This window comes from Sceloporus occidentalis, unplaced genomic scaffold, assembly GCF_023333645.1.
Source record: "Sceloporus occidentalis isolate IW3139 unplaced genomic scaffold, rSceOcc1.0.p SCAF_100, whole genome shotgun sequence".
In the NCBI taxonomy this organism is placed as follows: domain Eukaryota; kingdom Metazoa; phylum Chordata; class Lepidosauria; order Squamata; family Phrynosomatidae; genus Sceloporus; species Sceloporus occidentalis.
In genome coordinates this window covers 2,433,559-2,449,611 of record NW_028317080.1, presented here as the reverse complement: position 1 = coordinate 2,449,611, position 16,053 = coordinate 2,433,559, and the positions used below count along the sequence as shown (strand labels likewise).

The 16,053-nt window shown below is 41.8% G+C and overlaps 1 protein-coding gene across 1 annotated transcript in view; it reads left to right on the top strand.

Annotated features, from left to right (window-relative positions):
- Positions 1-15,469, top strand: part of LOC149284056 (neuronal PAS domain-containing protein 3-like) — a 176,771-nt gene extending 161,302 nt beyond the window's left edge. Inside the window, exons 7-11 of the mRNA XM_089497231.1 lie at positions 1,647-1,840; positions 3,896-4,002; positions 12,675-12,822; positions 13,595-13,710; positions 14,067-15,469. Of these exons, the coding sequence (XP_089353357.1) occupies positions 1,647-1,840; positions 3,896-4,002; positions 12,675-12,822; positions 13,595-13,710; positions 14,067-15,469 (1,968 nt within the window). The remainder of the gene's footprint in view (positions 1-1,646; positions 1,841-3,895; positions 4,003-12,674; positions 12,823-13,594; positions 13,711-14,066) is intronic.
- Positions 15,470-16,053: the final 584 nt, after the last annotated feature.

Below are 16,053 nucleotides of genomic sequence, written 5' to 3'. Positions count from 1 at the left end.
ATATGCTTTATACCTACCTATATGCCACTGTGCTTCCATGATATGCCTTTTAACCACCATTATGCCACTCTGCCCCCCCCCAGAAATGCCTTTTAATCCCCTATATGCAACTCTGCCTACAGGAATGCCTTATATCCCCCCTAATGCCACCGCCCAACTTATCAGTCCTTCCCCAGACTCATTCCTCGTACTTAAGACTCTCTGATGTCTGGTGGAGGTTACCAGAGAGGAGGATCCAGGTCCCCTGCAGCGCTGCGGGGGATCTGGATCTTAGTCTTATAGTCAAACCTCTATTTATAAGACGGCCTCGAATATAAGACGAGGGGTATTTTTCTGAGCATTTGCTCTGAAAAAAACCTTGTCTTATAGTCGAGCAAATACGGTAAAAGCACCTGATTAACCCTTAAAGCCTGGGTACCGTGATACACCCCTCTAGTTCTGAATGGGCTCATTACTCTCCTAACATAGCCCTATACACACAATCCCTATGAATGGTTTAACCTTGAAATCCTGGTAATATACTTTAAGGTCACACGAGGGGGGAGCCTGCTGCTGCTGATGTTGTGTACCTCCGCATCCCCTCCTTTAGCTGTCACATTGGATTTAGCTGTTGAAATATATAAAAGTACCACAGGAGCCTCTGATGTGTTTCTTGCCATAAGCGATCCGGCAGCAAAACTCTCCCCATGTGTCAGAGAGGAGAATGTTCTCTCTCTATTCTGCTTCCTACTTGATTATTTGGTCTCCATCAACTAACCTCGTCCTGACCCATTCCTTTTTAGGTTTCTGCTTTTTACTGCTTTTTTCAGCTCTTATTGCAGTTTTTACCTTGTTCCTTGTACTTTATCATTAGTCATTTTTTTCCATTTTATTATTTTACTTTTGTTTAAAGAAGTGGTCTCATCGTCACAGCTTTCAGCATCACCCGATTTATTTATTCAAAGCACTTAAAGCTTGTGAGATGTCTGGTCTCAAAATAAGTGGCTGTTTGACTTCATGGAGCTGCCATCTGTGGCAAAAGGTGGCAGAACTTGCATCTCAATGAATGTGCCGTTTCAAAGTCTTGTCCACAGCTAGACCACCCAGGAGCTTTATACGCTTAGACTGAGGACACCCAGAGATGGTCTGTTAACTAAAACGAGAGTAGTTTAAACTCGTTGACTTCACCATGTATCATGAAGGGCCAACGCCAGTGACGTTCTGCTGCAGGAGGAGCCTGGCTGGCCCTGTATCATGTATAGCTAAATCTGTGAGATTTAGCCTACCCACTGAATTATGCATTATGCGGGTCAACTCACTTGAGGAACTCTCCCTTTAGTGAATAAACCCCAAACATAGAGGTTTATGTAGTTTGGGCACAGAAACTTACATACATTTTCTCACCCGGAGTACAACAATCTTCCCTTTAAGTTGAGCATTTTGGCACTGAAACTGTTAAGAATAGAAACATCTGGTGCATACAGATCATTTCTTTAACTATTTCCGTGCTGTATTGCTCACTTTAGTGTGACGACTGCATAATATTAGCTGTAAATGCAGGGACTGCTAAATGTAATGGTCCATTTGATTAGATACACAACCTTAGAACACGGCATTAACCACTTCTCTCCCGGAAGTCATTGATTGCTTTCTGTTCTTGTTCGAAGGTGATTCATGTCACTGGTCGGCTGCGTCTCCGAGTTTCTCTGTCTCATGGACGTTCTGGACCTGGGCAGGTGATGGGTCTGGTCGTTGTGGCTCATGCCCTTCCTCCTCCAACAATCAATGAAGTTCGCATCGACTGCCACATGTTCGTAACACGAGTCAATATGGACCTCAATATTATATACTGTGAAAATAGGTACGTTTCCACCAAACAGAAATGTTAATTTAAGAATATACAGTATTTAAACTTGTTGGCCACTGGTTTCTGTCCTGTACATTCAGTAGTCCTGATTGTTGCTGCCATGTGTTGCTTCTTTAGCTTTTGGACATGCCCATGGCAGATTAAATTCATTTTATGTTACTTGCTGCGCTCATTTATGGTTTAAAACCAAGACTATCGTAGTCTATACAGATGCTATGTATCCTGGAGTCACATTCTGATTACGTCCAGAGAATAATCAAATCTTCTCAAGAAAGACTCCATAGCTAGAGACTGGATGAGGCTTTGCTGTCCTACAGAAACTAACTGTCCTAAAAGACAAATGCAGAAAGAAGAAAAGCAAAAGTCCAATAGTATTAAAACAATCAATTTAAAAAAAATAGCTTAAACAAAATATCGAGGGTGTAACAGAAAATCACCGGAAAGCTGGCAAAAAGGGGATTACGTGATGACCAAGAATCCCACGACTGTCCCAATAGTATTCCATGGAATCTGGATCACTCTAGAAGCCTCCTTATATACTAAAACTGTATGTCATCCTGCCTTATGGATTCCAGTGGTGTTACCCTTACATATGTACAATGACAACATGAAAAACAATAAACCTAGGGTTATGAATACAGTTAGTAGGGTCAAGCATGTATCAAGTGTATCAACAGGTAAGTTTGAAGTCCTTCAAAATCAAAACCCAGCACTGGACTCAAACATGACGTTTTACAGATTCCACATGGTACTGGTCTGTCAATGTGTACAGCACTGTACCAGGACCTCTATTGTTCTGGGTTGCTTCATTAGCTAGCTCATTATTCATGTGATATAATGATGATCATTGCTATTATCACCAGGCTTATTATTACCATTATTAGTGCTATTACAGGTTATTACACGCTTTGTCATTTATATCATTCACCAAGTAATATCCGCTGATTATAATAATTCCGATACAGCCGCGCAGAAAGCGTTATGTCGCCCGCGCTCTGGGTAATTAGTGGCCTCGTTGTTTTCCGCCTTCACGATCCGACAGAAATAATTGCTTGTTAATTACTTCCAGTTATATGCACTTTTGCAAAGTCTTTGGAAAGGACAGAATTGGGGATATTTAACCCTTGAGTTGAAGGAAGATAGGGATGGCACTGACTGTAGTCATTTTCTTAGCGCTGTTTTAAAATCACCACTAGTATGGGACGGGTTACAATAACGGAAAAGACTTCAGCATAGACGGAAAGGGCACTTTATTGTTACGTTTGGCATTCAGAAATAATTTGATGTCGGAAGAACCCTTTATTGTCAATAATGTATTGCTTTGTTGACTCTCCAGTATGATTGGGGGGTGTAGTTGCAAATCATTTCTGCTCCCCCCATAAATGTATGATACGATTGCATTCATTGTAATCCCATTCCCTTGACATAACCGTCTCTTGGAGCTGAACATCACAGTATAATCCACCAGTGTAATAACAGACCCGCCGGGGAGGACCGTCCCCTCGATGCTCTGTACCCCCTGCTTCACTCCTCTAACGGCCTTGCAGGGGAATATAGCCAGATCTGACCACACAGGTTGCCAGCTGACCTCAGCAGGTAGGCAGGGTACGAAGGTATGACATCAGGACAGAGTCATTCGGAGTAATGGTTTCTTTGCTTCCTACCAGTAGACCTCTAGGAGTTGATACATTCTTTCCTATACATTAGGTATAAAATAGGGGATGGAGGGCGATTCAAGCAGTAGAAGGCGGTCTGCGTGCCCATGACTAGGGCTCTGTGAAACAAATGTTACCAAAATAAAGACATACTCCCAGAGACCACTTCAGTTGCTACATGATGTGTTGACGGCTGTTTTTTTCTATTAACGTACTGTTTGCTTCTTAATCTTCGAGACCGAGGGCAAGTTTAGCCTAAAGCAAGGGGGTTAAAGCTTTAAAGGAGAACCTTCTCCTTCCTCTCTCTCTCTTAACCCCTTGGCTGGATTTATCCTTTCATAGTTTAAAGTCTCATTCAGCCATCTCTCTTCTCATCCTCCATTGCCTGTTGCAGGATCAGTGATTACATGGACCTCAACGCTGTGGATTTGATGGGTAAAAGATGCTATCACTTCATCCATGCCGAGGATGTGGAAGGCATCAGACACAGCCATCTCGATTGTAAGTATACTGCACTGCATTATCCATCCAGATCCAAAACGAGAATTATAATAGAATCTCGGAAACCACATAGCAACTTGCGTTGCACACACATTGAGAGAAGGGCAGATAAGAACCATTTAGTCCATATATCTACAAGATGTCAAACTTACTGGGTCCCTGGCCTTGTTGTGTTCAGGATCGCTTTATGCCATTCCCATGTATGCCTACATTCATTTCTGCTGGAAGGCTTCTCTCCTTAACCCCATACACTCTCAAGCAACACTTTCTAAGACCCCTACCCGCCACGCTCGTCCATATTGCATTTCCTTTTTTTGTGGTTTACATGTTGTGATCATCTAAACCTCAGAACAGCTTAAACTACAAAGAGACGGCAAGCGTTGTTCTACCACCTGTTCCATTCCGCAGCGTCATTCACACAGTAAAAAGGCCTATTCACCTGCATCTCTCTGGGGTGCGCATGGAAAAACAAGGAATATAAATTGTCCGAGAATAGGGGTACAGAGGGAAGGAGGGGGGATCTGGAAGCTGAATATGTTAAAAGTGACTATAGCATTTTAGTCTCATTACCAATATAGACTGCAAGCTCTTCTCATTGCTGCTCATTTTGTATTGTCATTATTATTATAATGCAATAGTAAGAATATATATATATATATATATATATATACATACATGCGTGATTAAATGCATATTAATGCAATAGTACTTTTAGTGAATTCCTCTGGTTTATTCATTGCCTCTGGGATCCATTCCCAGCATCATCTGATAAATGGAATAAGGATGTTAGAGCACTTTTTATAGCTGTTTCATTCAATGTTAAAATCCTAATTGAGCCCTAAATTACAGAAAGCAGAAGCTGCCAGGAGCAGGCGGGTGTCATTTGGCTTTCAGAAAGGTCATTCTGTCTGCCTCGGAAGCTTCTAAAGAAGCCAACATCGCCCATGCCTATGAAGGACATGGCGAGACTTCCTGCCATTAGTAATAGGTGCAGAGACGGGCTTAACCAGCTGAGTGCCAGAGACGCGGGAAATGCTTACTCGTTTATTACTCAAACAATTACGGTGACTTAAATATAGCTGACTAACGGTGCACTAATGGTCAGCTTGAAGTCCCCATGCCACCACCCATCACGCATTTAACCCTTGTGCTGGAGCCCCTTTGCCCATTGGCATGGTGACCTGCTGTATTGGTGTGCCAGTAATTCATTTCGAGATCGTTAAAGTGCATGATTCCTCTTTCGTTACTGGTAATTCTTACAATAAATCAGAGGACTCTGTCCTGTTGCTTTTCTTGTCTTCCAAAGTTACAACTTGCTTTTGGCTTCCTCTATGGAAGTGTGTCTGTCTTGGTACCGGGTTCTGAAAAGTGCCCGGCCTCTCTCTTTTTACAGGGTTTGTCTGTCACAGCTAATGCCCACGAGAGCTCTCTGGCTTTCCTTCTGTAGCCGAAAATGTGCCAGTTATTGCTCCAGAGAACTATAGACTTCTCATACAGCAGTATATGTGTCACAGTTATTGCTCCTGTGAGCTGTGTTACTCTTCTTCAATTGAGATGTTTCCTTGGGTAGTCCTCTTTATGGGTGTAATTTTATAACTCTAACAGTGTACACAGTTCTTTACAGTGGAGGCATTATAATGGCAGCGACATAAATAATGAATGCATGTTTCTACTCAGACAGCCTCTGTCCCTCCACTAAGCATGGTGGGAGTTGTGAGAGAGGAAGACTGCAAGCCTCCTGAAGAATGGGCCACGCAAAGGCAAAGCAGCGTTATGGAAGGCTGTCTGAGAATGATGAGAGCTGTAGTTCCAGACTGGGTGTAGACATGGTCTTCTCCCTGTGTGGCTTTCATAGAGAAGGGAAGGAGAACGTGTCCTTGCTGGGTACAGTTTATTTAAGTGGAATTGTGTCTGCAAGACATGAGGCGATGAAAATGATTCATTGCAGGCATTTATCAAAACTGGGTATGGGATGTTCACTCAGTATTTAAAAGCTATTCTATTTCTTACATGTATACCTTAACAATGTTCTTATTATAAAATCAGATCAGCTAAAAAATAACACATAATAAGTAACCATGAAAGGGTTAACAATTCAGACCTCCATTAACTATAGTGTTGCTTACAAATAGTTATGTTCCCAAGGCAGTAATCGCAGTTTATTAGCTTATAGGCATGTGAATTCGGATTCGTACAAGTTTTAATGAAATTTGCCAATTTTGTTAATTCATACAAATGTAGGAAAACAAGGAGGGACCCCAACAAAAGTAATGAAAACGAAGCAAAGGACTTCAAATTTAATTTCCATGTTGTTGTTTTTCACCCCACAATCACTCACACTATCACGCTTAGGCTAGGTTTCCACTTGTTTTTTTTTTGCTAAAAACGCCCATAATAACGCCAATTCAGCCACACAGCGTTTTTTTTGTGGAAAAACGCTGCAGCCAGATGTTAGCTGTTCTTCAATAGGAAATCGCACAATGCCATATCCACTTGGCGTTTTCTGTTTGGCGGTTTTTCAGTCCTCTTTGGCGTTTTTCTGCTTTTTTGGGCTCTGTGGCAGTTTTTCAGAATCGCAGCATGTTGACACTCTGGCGTTTTTTGCAAGGAAATCTTGGCGTTTTTTCCCAATAGAAGTCTATGGGAGAGAAAAAACGCCATGAAAAAGCCATGTGGGTTTTTTGCCTTGGCGTTTTTAATGGCGTTTTTTTCCACAGTTACAATGCAGAGGATGGACCCAGTATCTGTGTGTCCTACGAGAAATAGGCTGGAAACAAACAGTTTCACACAAAACAAAGTTCATATTGAATTTTACACCATTTGGAACAAACATGCCATTACAAACAAACATACCCAACTGGACCCTGCGTGCCAAAAGCAACAGCAAACAATTTGCACCATCATTTGGGGCCAATCTTCCTAGAGGAGCAGACATTCGGAATAAAGCATGCCTTACAAACCACAGAAAAGAGACAAAAGGGTCCGCCGGGCCGTGTTTAAGTAGAACTCTACCAAGGAAATGACATCAGGAGGGGGCAGATACTTGCCATTTATCCTAATCCCTTTTAGCTGGGTGAAAATTATAACTTGTAAAGGCTGGCAAAACTGCCTAAGGTCAAAAAAAGCTATTTCCACAGAAAGGCTAAAACGCCAGAAAAAACAAAAAAAATGGAGTAATTCAGGCTTTAACTATTCTGCTTCCCTATGATTGATCATTACTATGATTTAAGTGCTAGATCACTAGATATTATTTTTTTGGTTCCATATGGGAATGAAGTTTGAAATTGAGTAATAGTATAATAGCTCCAGTACTGGTCACTTCCAAGTTATTTGATTTAATTAGATTGACACTGTTAATACTTGACTAGTGGATATTTGAATAGGTTGATTGGTCATTTTAGTGAATGTTTATATAAGCGGAACCAGTGAGCAAATAGTTAATCGTAATGAATACACTTCTAAGTACTAAGATGGTTGGTGAGTTTATAAGTAGTTTAATCAGCAATAGGAAAGCCATACATGAATGAGACTCGGTTAATTACGAATGGAACGTCGAAGTTTAAAACTAATTTGTGTACCATTTGACAGATACACTTTAGAGATCTCTGACTGGCAGGGAACAATGTTTATGAATGAAAATACACTGGACATTCATTCAACCCACAACCAGGATAGCTAATTGCTCACCAATTCATCCTCCCGAAGAAAACGTATCCCTTCCGCTATATATGATGACCTATTTGATACAAGAAGACAATGTAGTTACTAAACTGCCACTACTGCTTAGGGAGCATTAGTATTTGTAGTTAATGGAGAGCTATATTTTAACCCTTTTAAGCCTACTAAGTTATGTTTACAGTTCTGATTTTTATAATAAGAACATTCTTAGGGTACTTTTAATAAAAGTTACGTTTTAATGTATGAATTCTGAACCGTTAGTTTTGTTAGTTTTTAACAAACTTTAAGTTTGATGACTGTAATCTTAGTCATTCTTACACGCAGCTTTATATTGCATAACAGAGGAACCAACGTCTAAAGTTTCAGTATTATTTGGTTATATGGAATTTCGCAGGATAGAGAGTAAATATTTATTTGAAAATCCCATATGCTGCTTTCACTTTCAAAACAGATGCAGATTCCACCGCTTTAAGATTGAAGCAATAAATTAAATGGCAGTTAATTGGCATACAAAAATAATAATTATTATTATTAATTATTATTATAATTATTATTAATAATAATAATAATGTAAAACACTAGAATGTTAGCATTTCTTACAGGGATTGTGGGTTCATATTTTGTTTTGGATATGTGTTCTTAAATACGTTATCCATCTATATTGCATTTATTTCTCAATAATTTAATAATAATAATAAGTGCAGGTAGTGACCTATAGCAAACAGTGAAGGGCACAAAAAAGTTTTCCATATGCCTGAGATTTCTTGGCTTTCCAGTTTTGAGCCTCGTCCCCCCTCCATGCCGCTTCCCTTAGTGTTCAGGCGTCATCTGGAGTTTGTTTTTAAAGCTGCCACAGAGGACGGAGCTGACTGTCAGGGTGCCGTGGGCGAGAGGTGCAGATTAAAGCGCTTTTATTCCTTTTCATGTTGAAGCTGCCAGTTTGGTGACTGTAGAGAGCGAAAGAGGAGGGGAAGAGAGGGTTTGGGGTCTGTTATTCACACAGCCGTCCAGGCCGTGTACTTTCCTGTTATAACTATCTTGGTTTAATATGGGCTGCGCCGCTCACAGCATATGGTTTGTGGTATTACACAATAGTTGTTGGATCAACTGTAAAGTATTTGTCATACTGTCTAGGATGAGTGTTGGGACCTTTATACTCCAAAAACAAAGATATAGCTCCGGTTACACCTGAGATTGGCTATGAGCATTAAAAATACGGTGTCTCTTGGGTATACCTAAGTTGACCACAGCTTCAAGCACTCAACAAATTTGGCGCTCCACATTGCAGCAGAACCCAGGAACACCTTGGAATAACAGGTCACAGAAAGTTATCACCATCAGGCCCTTAAGATGAATCATTTCACTGGTCAATAAGTTCTGACATTATAATGATTCTAAAGTTAACCAATACTTTATACATTGAAATAGTTTACAGCTATGCCTTTCTTCTTTCCTTGGCTAGATGTATCGCAGAACAAGAAGCATTTGTAAAGGTTCTCCGTCTTGACATGTTACAGCGTCATTCTTCATACTAAATTATTTCTACTGAGCACCGTTAGTAGGTGGCATATATTCCAGGATCAATGGACCTGCCCTACAGAGAAGCAGATCATCTTCCTCAACCAATTATCCCAGTCATAGTCCCATCCTACCCACGTGTAATGATAAGATTCGCTGGATATATAGCTCTAATAGTTTGGGATAGCCATGTTAGACCAGTAGGGTAGATGTGAAATAAATATTGCGTTATGAAAAAATACCTTTTTATTAGACTAACATTTAAAGGCAAGCTTTTGAGGGTATCAATCTGCCTTAATAAAAAATACTTTTCTACATTTAAATAAAACTTATCTCTGTCTTTTCATCTTAAACCATACACCCCATGTGTGCCAAACACCTATTGGAAACGACCAGGGGGGCACTTTTCTTTTAGTTAATGAGGTTAAGAACATGTCTATGGTGCAGGGCTTTATTACAATGTTTTGTGTGACCTTGTATCCTATTGACGACTGTTTGTGAAGCATGCAAAAAAGCATAATAGTAATGTATTTGTATTTATAAACATATTATTGTTTATAAACACATTGATGTAACCTTTAGGGATGTAGAACACTGTGGTACACGCATACCCAGCAAACATTCTGAGCTCCCGGAAAAGAGGGGCATTAGGGGAGCAAAGTGGGACATTAGGGGAGGAAAGAGGGCCAGAGGGGTCCTTCTATTTTCTAATTGACCTAAGCTTTAATTCCTAGAGGTAAATGACTTCCCTGTTGCTAATGGACGCAGGCTTTGGTGCATTGTTATATTCATCCCATAGTAGCTTCCTAACCTGTCATTGGTGAACTTAAAACATGTCTCTCTTGGTATACTAAAAAGCAAATATTAATTGACACAGGCATCAAAGTTGGCATTCGCTAATTGGGTGGCACCTGCCACATTTGGCCTGGTCTGGGGGCCAGTGAGTCCGTTGGTGAATGTTTATCTCCAGCTGAAAGGACCTTTCATCCAGCCTTAGTGGCAACTAGACATATGAGTGGGGGCACACAGGTAAATGTTATGGCGATTATGGAAAAAAAAGGAATGAGGAAAAAAGTTAATAAAAGTGGGACAGCTGAACACATCATAATCTTAAATAAGCATAATTTTTGCTTTGCTCCTTTATTTAGTGCCATCTTTCCTTCATCCTTATTTTGTCGTGTTTGTCTTATATTTCCGCCTCCTTGTTGCCCTTTTCTGTCTCCTCCCTGCTCCTACACTCTGCCCCCGCCTTCCCGTCCTTTCATAGCCCCCTCCCCATCATAGTCTGTATTGTGTAGCACTTATTAGCCACAATTAAATGGACAATATGAATTTAGTGCCTTCTCAGGAGCCTTCCTCGGCTCTGCTTTGCAGCAAGATGATTAATGCAAATACATATTACTTGAGATAACCATTTAACCACTAATTTAGCCAAATTTATTACAGCAGTTAGAAGGTTCTCTATTCCAGACAGACAGAGACAAGGACACAGTTAGGGGACAGGGGGCTGCTGGGGACATACTGCCCCCTCATGGCGATGTAGCGGAACTGCCCTTTGCCTTCAGCTTCTTTGAGATGTTAGTAAGCCAGCAGCGCTGCTTCTCCGTTTTCCTTTTCAGAGGCTAGACTGATCCGTGATAGATTCCCAAGACGTTTAGATATCATGCTCAGTAACTGCCATATACTGTATAGCTCCTCCTGATATGTTAACATAAGCCTCCTTTAATTTTAATGACACTAATTTCTATAGAACCTGTCACAGGATATCTACTATCATTGTATAATCTAGATCACAGAATCCCATTTACATTGATGGAACAGCAACATGTAGCATTCCAGAAGAACCGTCTAGCTAAAACCCAACTTCTATAGAACTATTCAGCACAACATTGTTTAGATCGGCTCAATACAACACGTATCACCCTATAAAACCCCTCACTTTATAGAACAGCTCAATTCCATGCATATCATTCCCTGTGACCACTCCACTATAGGAGAGATTTGTATTACTCGACATAAGAACTACACATTATAATTTTTCCTTTCAAGTCTATGGGGTTATAACAGTTTCATTTCATGGGGTAAAGTTATCTCTGGCACTTTGTCTTTATAACTTCTGTCATTCTATAGAACAGACCTGCACAACTCTAGTCCTCGAGCTCAGGAATTCTGCATATCTTTCCCGGAAAAGTAGTCTATTAAGTGTTTTAGATTGTGATGCCTGTGCCAAAGTTGGGATGTCCAAAAATGTGGGGTTGTGCAGCCCTGTCACTGAATGTAGACTTTAATGGCAGATAAGAACCATTCAACCCATCTAGTCTGCCTATTTTTCCTGATGTAAGGGGTTTAAAGGGGTATCATTCTTTAGAACCCCCCCCCCCCCATCATTATAATAGAAAACTGGGTCTCTGTAGATGATTGGTATATGTATATTCTGGTTACTTTTGCAGTGTTTTTTACATTATACCCTGGTCATTCTTCCTTTACACTTCTTATCCTGCATTCTCTGTTTCGTGTTGTCTTTCCCTATCCTTGTCCTCTTTCCCTACCACCTCTCTTTCCATCGCTTCTACATAACCCCCCTCTACCTCCTGCCTTCTGATACAGTCTACACCCCTCCCAACCATCCTCTCTTTTCGACTGGGATTTTGTTCATCTGAGGTCTGTAAATTCTCTCTGACAAGATAAAAAGAAAGTGCTGTGTTTTTTGGAATCCCCCAAAATGAGCCCAGGGATCAAAGCTGTACAAATACCTTCAAATAACCTCTAACAGTCAACTCCGTTGAGAGAGTTGTGTGTATATGTATGTCTGCAAAGTACTAACTTGGTGATTCATTTATAACTCCCGGCTCTCTCCTTGCCCTTGGTATATTATTTTTTTAAAATAAGTATTTATGCCACTTTACAGATCTCTAGTCAGACCTCAGTATGGTGTATAGTTCTGGAGACCCCATCTCCAGAAAGATACTGATATTCTAGAGAGAGTTCAGAAAAGGGCTGCTAACATAGTGAATGGTTTGCAGTATACAAATCATCAGGAAAGACTAAAGGATCTCGCCATGTATAGACAGGAGCAGACTAGATAGGCGGAATGTTTCTTATCTGCCGTCAAATTCTGTGATTCTTATTCTGATTCCCCATTCCATCATTCTATAGTCTCTGACAGTATATGCTATTTATGCATGAACACAGAATTTGACAGCAGATGATAACCATTCAGCCCATTTTCCCTACTGTAAAAACCTCATTTGGTACGTCCATTGAGCAAGCCGTATGCCTGTCCCATCCGTGTTTAAATTCCCTTGCTGTCTAGGAGACTGCGCTGTCGCTCCTTCTTACACCTGGCATTGTGAGCCACCCCTAGCTTGCTTGTCTTCATGTTTCAACTAGTAAACCAGCACCTCTTTCGCGTGCTATCACATGTATAGGTTTATTAGCATATAGAACAGTTCCCACAATGCCTCGCTCTATTACAGTGCTGAACAAGGGTCAATGCGTGACAAAATATTACCGCTGGATGCAGAAGAATGGAGGATACATCTGGGTCCAGTCCTGTGCCACCATATCTATCAATGCCAAGAATGCTAATGAACGGAACATCATCTGGGTCAACTACATCCTCAGGTATTTTTGATTCCACAAAGAAGTTAGCATTCTTGAGATGCGTGAGACACTGGCCATTTATTCCAGCTATAGTGCTTAAATGTCTAACATTATCAGGACGTAACAAGCAAAACTTAAGCTCTCTTACGAGTCTCACCATAATCAGAAAAAAACAAAACACGGGAAGCAGACTGGTCTCTGTGGGGGCATTGAGTTAAAAACCCAAAAGTCCCAGCAATTATAATGACTTCATTTAATTAACAGAGCAGAGAGGCTCACCCCAAAGGTAGCGAATTTGAAATACAATGCCTGATATTTATTGGAATGTTGGCCTTTAAGTGTCCAAGAGTTGAGAAACATACCACACTGTCAATAACGAGATAACGAGTTTAAATAGGTTTAGCTAGATTAAATGATAATATTAAATATTTTAAAAAACACTTTTTAAAATAAAAAAACATAAAAAATACACATCTTGCCGTTGGTGAAAATGTGGCCTATTTGGAATTTTGCTCCATGTTTTGACCAGTGGTATTTCTAAGACTTGGGCCTGTCCCCGAAACCCTTGTCCTCATGTTTTAGATAGAATTACAGACATGTATGCATGTCTTCTGGCATACGTAGAATTATAAACCATCAATATAGATATATTTATCAATATGTTACAACTTGATACAATTAAAAACTACATTAGGAAAATCATTTTATTGATTGGTGGCCAAGCCACAAATTCGTCTTCAGAATAGTTTGACGCTGGATTGTCTGTTCTCATACTCATTGCCCTGTCTCCCAGCTTGCCAGAATACAAGGACATTCCTATGGATATTGCTCAGCTTCCTCACCTGCCCGAGAAGACATCCGAATCTTCTGAGACATCTGACTCTGATTCCGACTCCAAGGATAATTCAGGTAGGACAAGGATTGCATGGAATTGCTTTCTCAGCATGCACCTTCCACATAGAACTCCTGTAATAGATGGCTGCCTTAGTAGTGCCGTTAGCGGTCATACTCAGACTTCCAGCATTGCACAGAGATCTATGTCTGGAGATTTATTTTTTTATCGCCTGTAAAAATAGTTTGTTTATGATAGAAAGATAGAACTTGTAATCCTGATACACAAATAAATCAATCAGTCTTAAAACCTATAAAGGACCTCTTATTTTATATTTTATTATTCATGAATTTAGAACCTTTATCATATTTTTGGGGGGGGAATCATCTTATGGTAGATACGCAAGTTAAATGTGTTAATTTCTGTTTCGCAGAAGATAATGACAACCCAAAGTCAGATGGGAAAGGAAATCTGTCTGAACAAAGTGAGGATCCAGAGCCAGATCATAAGCAGCCCGGTGCACACTCTGATCCTGACATGAACTGTGATGAGGAAGCCAATAGTTCAAGTGATGCCTGTAGCGAGGAAAGTGAGGAGAGCGAGGACTGCGAAGTTAGAAAGGCAGAGGAAGTGATGGAGCAAGGAGGGCTTGGAGCTCTGGGTAGGATTGGTGCCTTAGGAGCACTGGGCCCTATGCACATTAAGGTGGAACGCTACGCAGAAAGTGAGACCGACATGCGAGGACCTGGGTCCCTAAGCTCTGACAGTGCCAGGGATTCAGAGAGTGTTGAAGAAGATGAGGAAGAAGATGATAGTGGAGTTCGTGTTACTGGGGTTCTGAGCAGACACCAACGGAGGAAACGAAGGAGGAGAAAGGGAGTAGGGCCATATGGTGGACGCAGAAGACGTCTCTCCGGGGGCTCCAGCCCGAGTAGAATTGAGAGCTCACTAGGTGACACCCCGAGACTTCTTCCTTCTACCCCACCTCCTCCAGGAAGCTGCTCGTCGTCATCTGTTCTAAAGATCAAAACAGAGATGTCTGAACCTATCAACTTTGATAATGACAGCAGTATTTGGAACTTTCCTCCCAACCGGGAGATCTCCCGAAATGAATCCCCTTATAGTATGACCAAGCCTCCAGCAGGGGGTGAGCACTTCTCTCCCTCCCCATCTTCCTCTGCAGCTGCACCCCCAGCTCTCCATGTTTCCATACCAGACTCTGTCCTCACGCCCCCAGGTGGGGCTGAGGGAGCTGGACGCAGCAAAGGGCAATTCTCCGGAGCATCTGGTGTCTTAGCACCAGTTAACTCTGATCCCTTGTCTCCTCCACTCTCTGCCTCCCCGCGGGAAAAGCCCCCTCATACGGGTGGCCCATCCAACTCCCTTCTTTATGCAGGGGAGCTAGAAGCACTTCAGAGGCTTCAGGCAGGTAACGTGGTCCTGCCCTTAGTACATCGTGTGGCGGGGACTCTGGCAGCAACAGGAAGCAGTGGTCAGAGGGTGTATACCACAGGCACCATTCGCTATGCGCCTGCCGAGGTGACACTGGCAATGCAGGGTAATCTGCTTCCAAACACCCACCCAGTGAACTTTGTAGATGTTAATAGCCCAGGTTTTGGACTGGACCCCAAAACCCCAATGGAAATGTTGTACCACCATGTGCACCGGCTAAACATGTCTGGCCCATTTGGAGGAGCCGTAACGGGGACCGGCCTTACCCAGGTGCCAGCTGCCAGCGTCTTCACCACAGCAGAGGGAATCTTCTCATCCCTCCCCTTCCCTGTGTACAGTAATGGCATCCACGCAGCACAGACTCTAGAACGGAAGGAGGACTAAGATCAAAGGGATATGTCAATGACAGGGGGGAAAGGGAGAATTGAAGGACAGACCGCAGAGAGACGGAGACAAGTGACAATAAAAAAGGAATGCAAAATACGGATAGCAAAATATAAGAAGGAAGGGGCATCTAAATATACCCTTCCATGTCTCCTCCTCTGTTGTCTAATCCAAAGCCGAGAAGGAAGGTGGTCTTTGTGAGTGAGCCCAATGTGTTATTACTCTCCCCCAAACATTCTGGGATCAGTAGCCCCGTCTTCCACACCATGTACTAACAGCAGGGCTGCCCATGAGCTTTTGCCCCTTCCCCACCCTCCATCCCTTCCCGTGGCTTTGGTTTAGGTGGCAGATGCCTCCCCTGAGGACCGTCAGCACTGTGCCCGCTGCTTCGTCACTTGCTGAAGAGGCAGCGGCTGCGTTCTGATCCTGTAGAAACTAAAATATTCCAGCACTTTGACTCACATCTAGAATCCCCCTTTGCCTCTAGGAACTTAAAGTGATCCCCATGTTACCCCAATGTCCTGTCTCAAAATGTTGAGCGATAACCCGGTTCTGTATTGTTGTTATTTTTTCGGGACTACCCA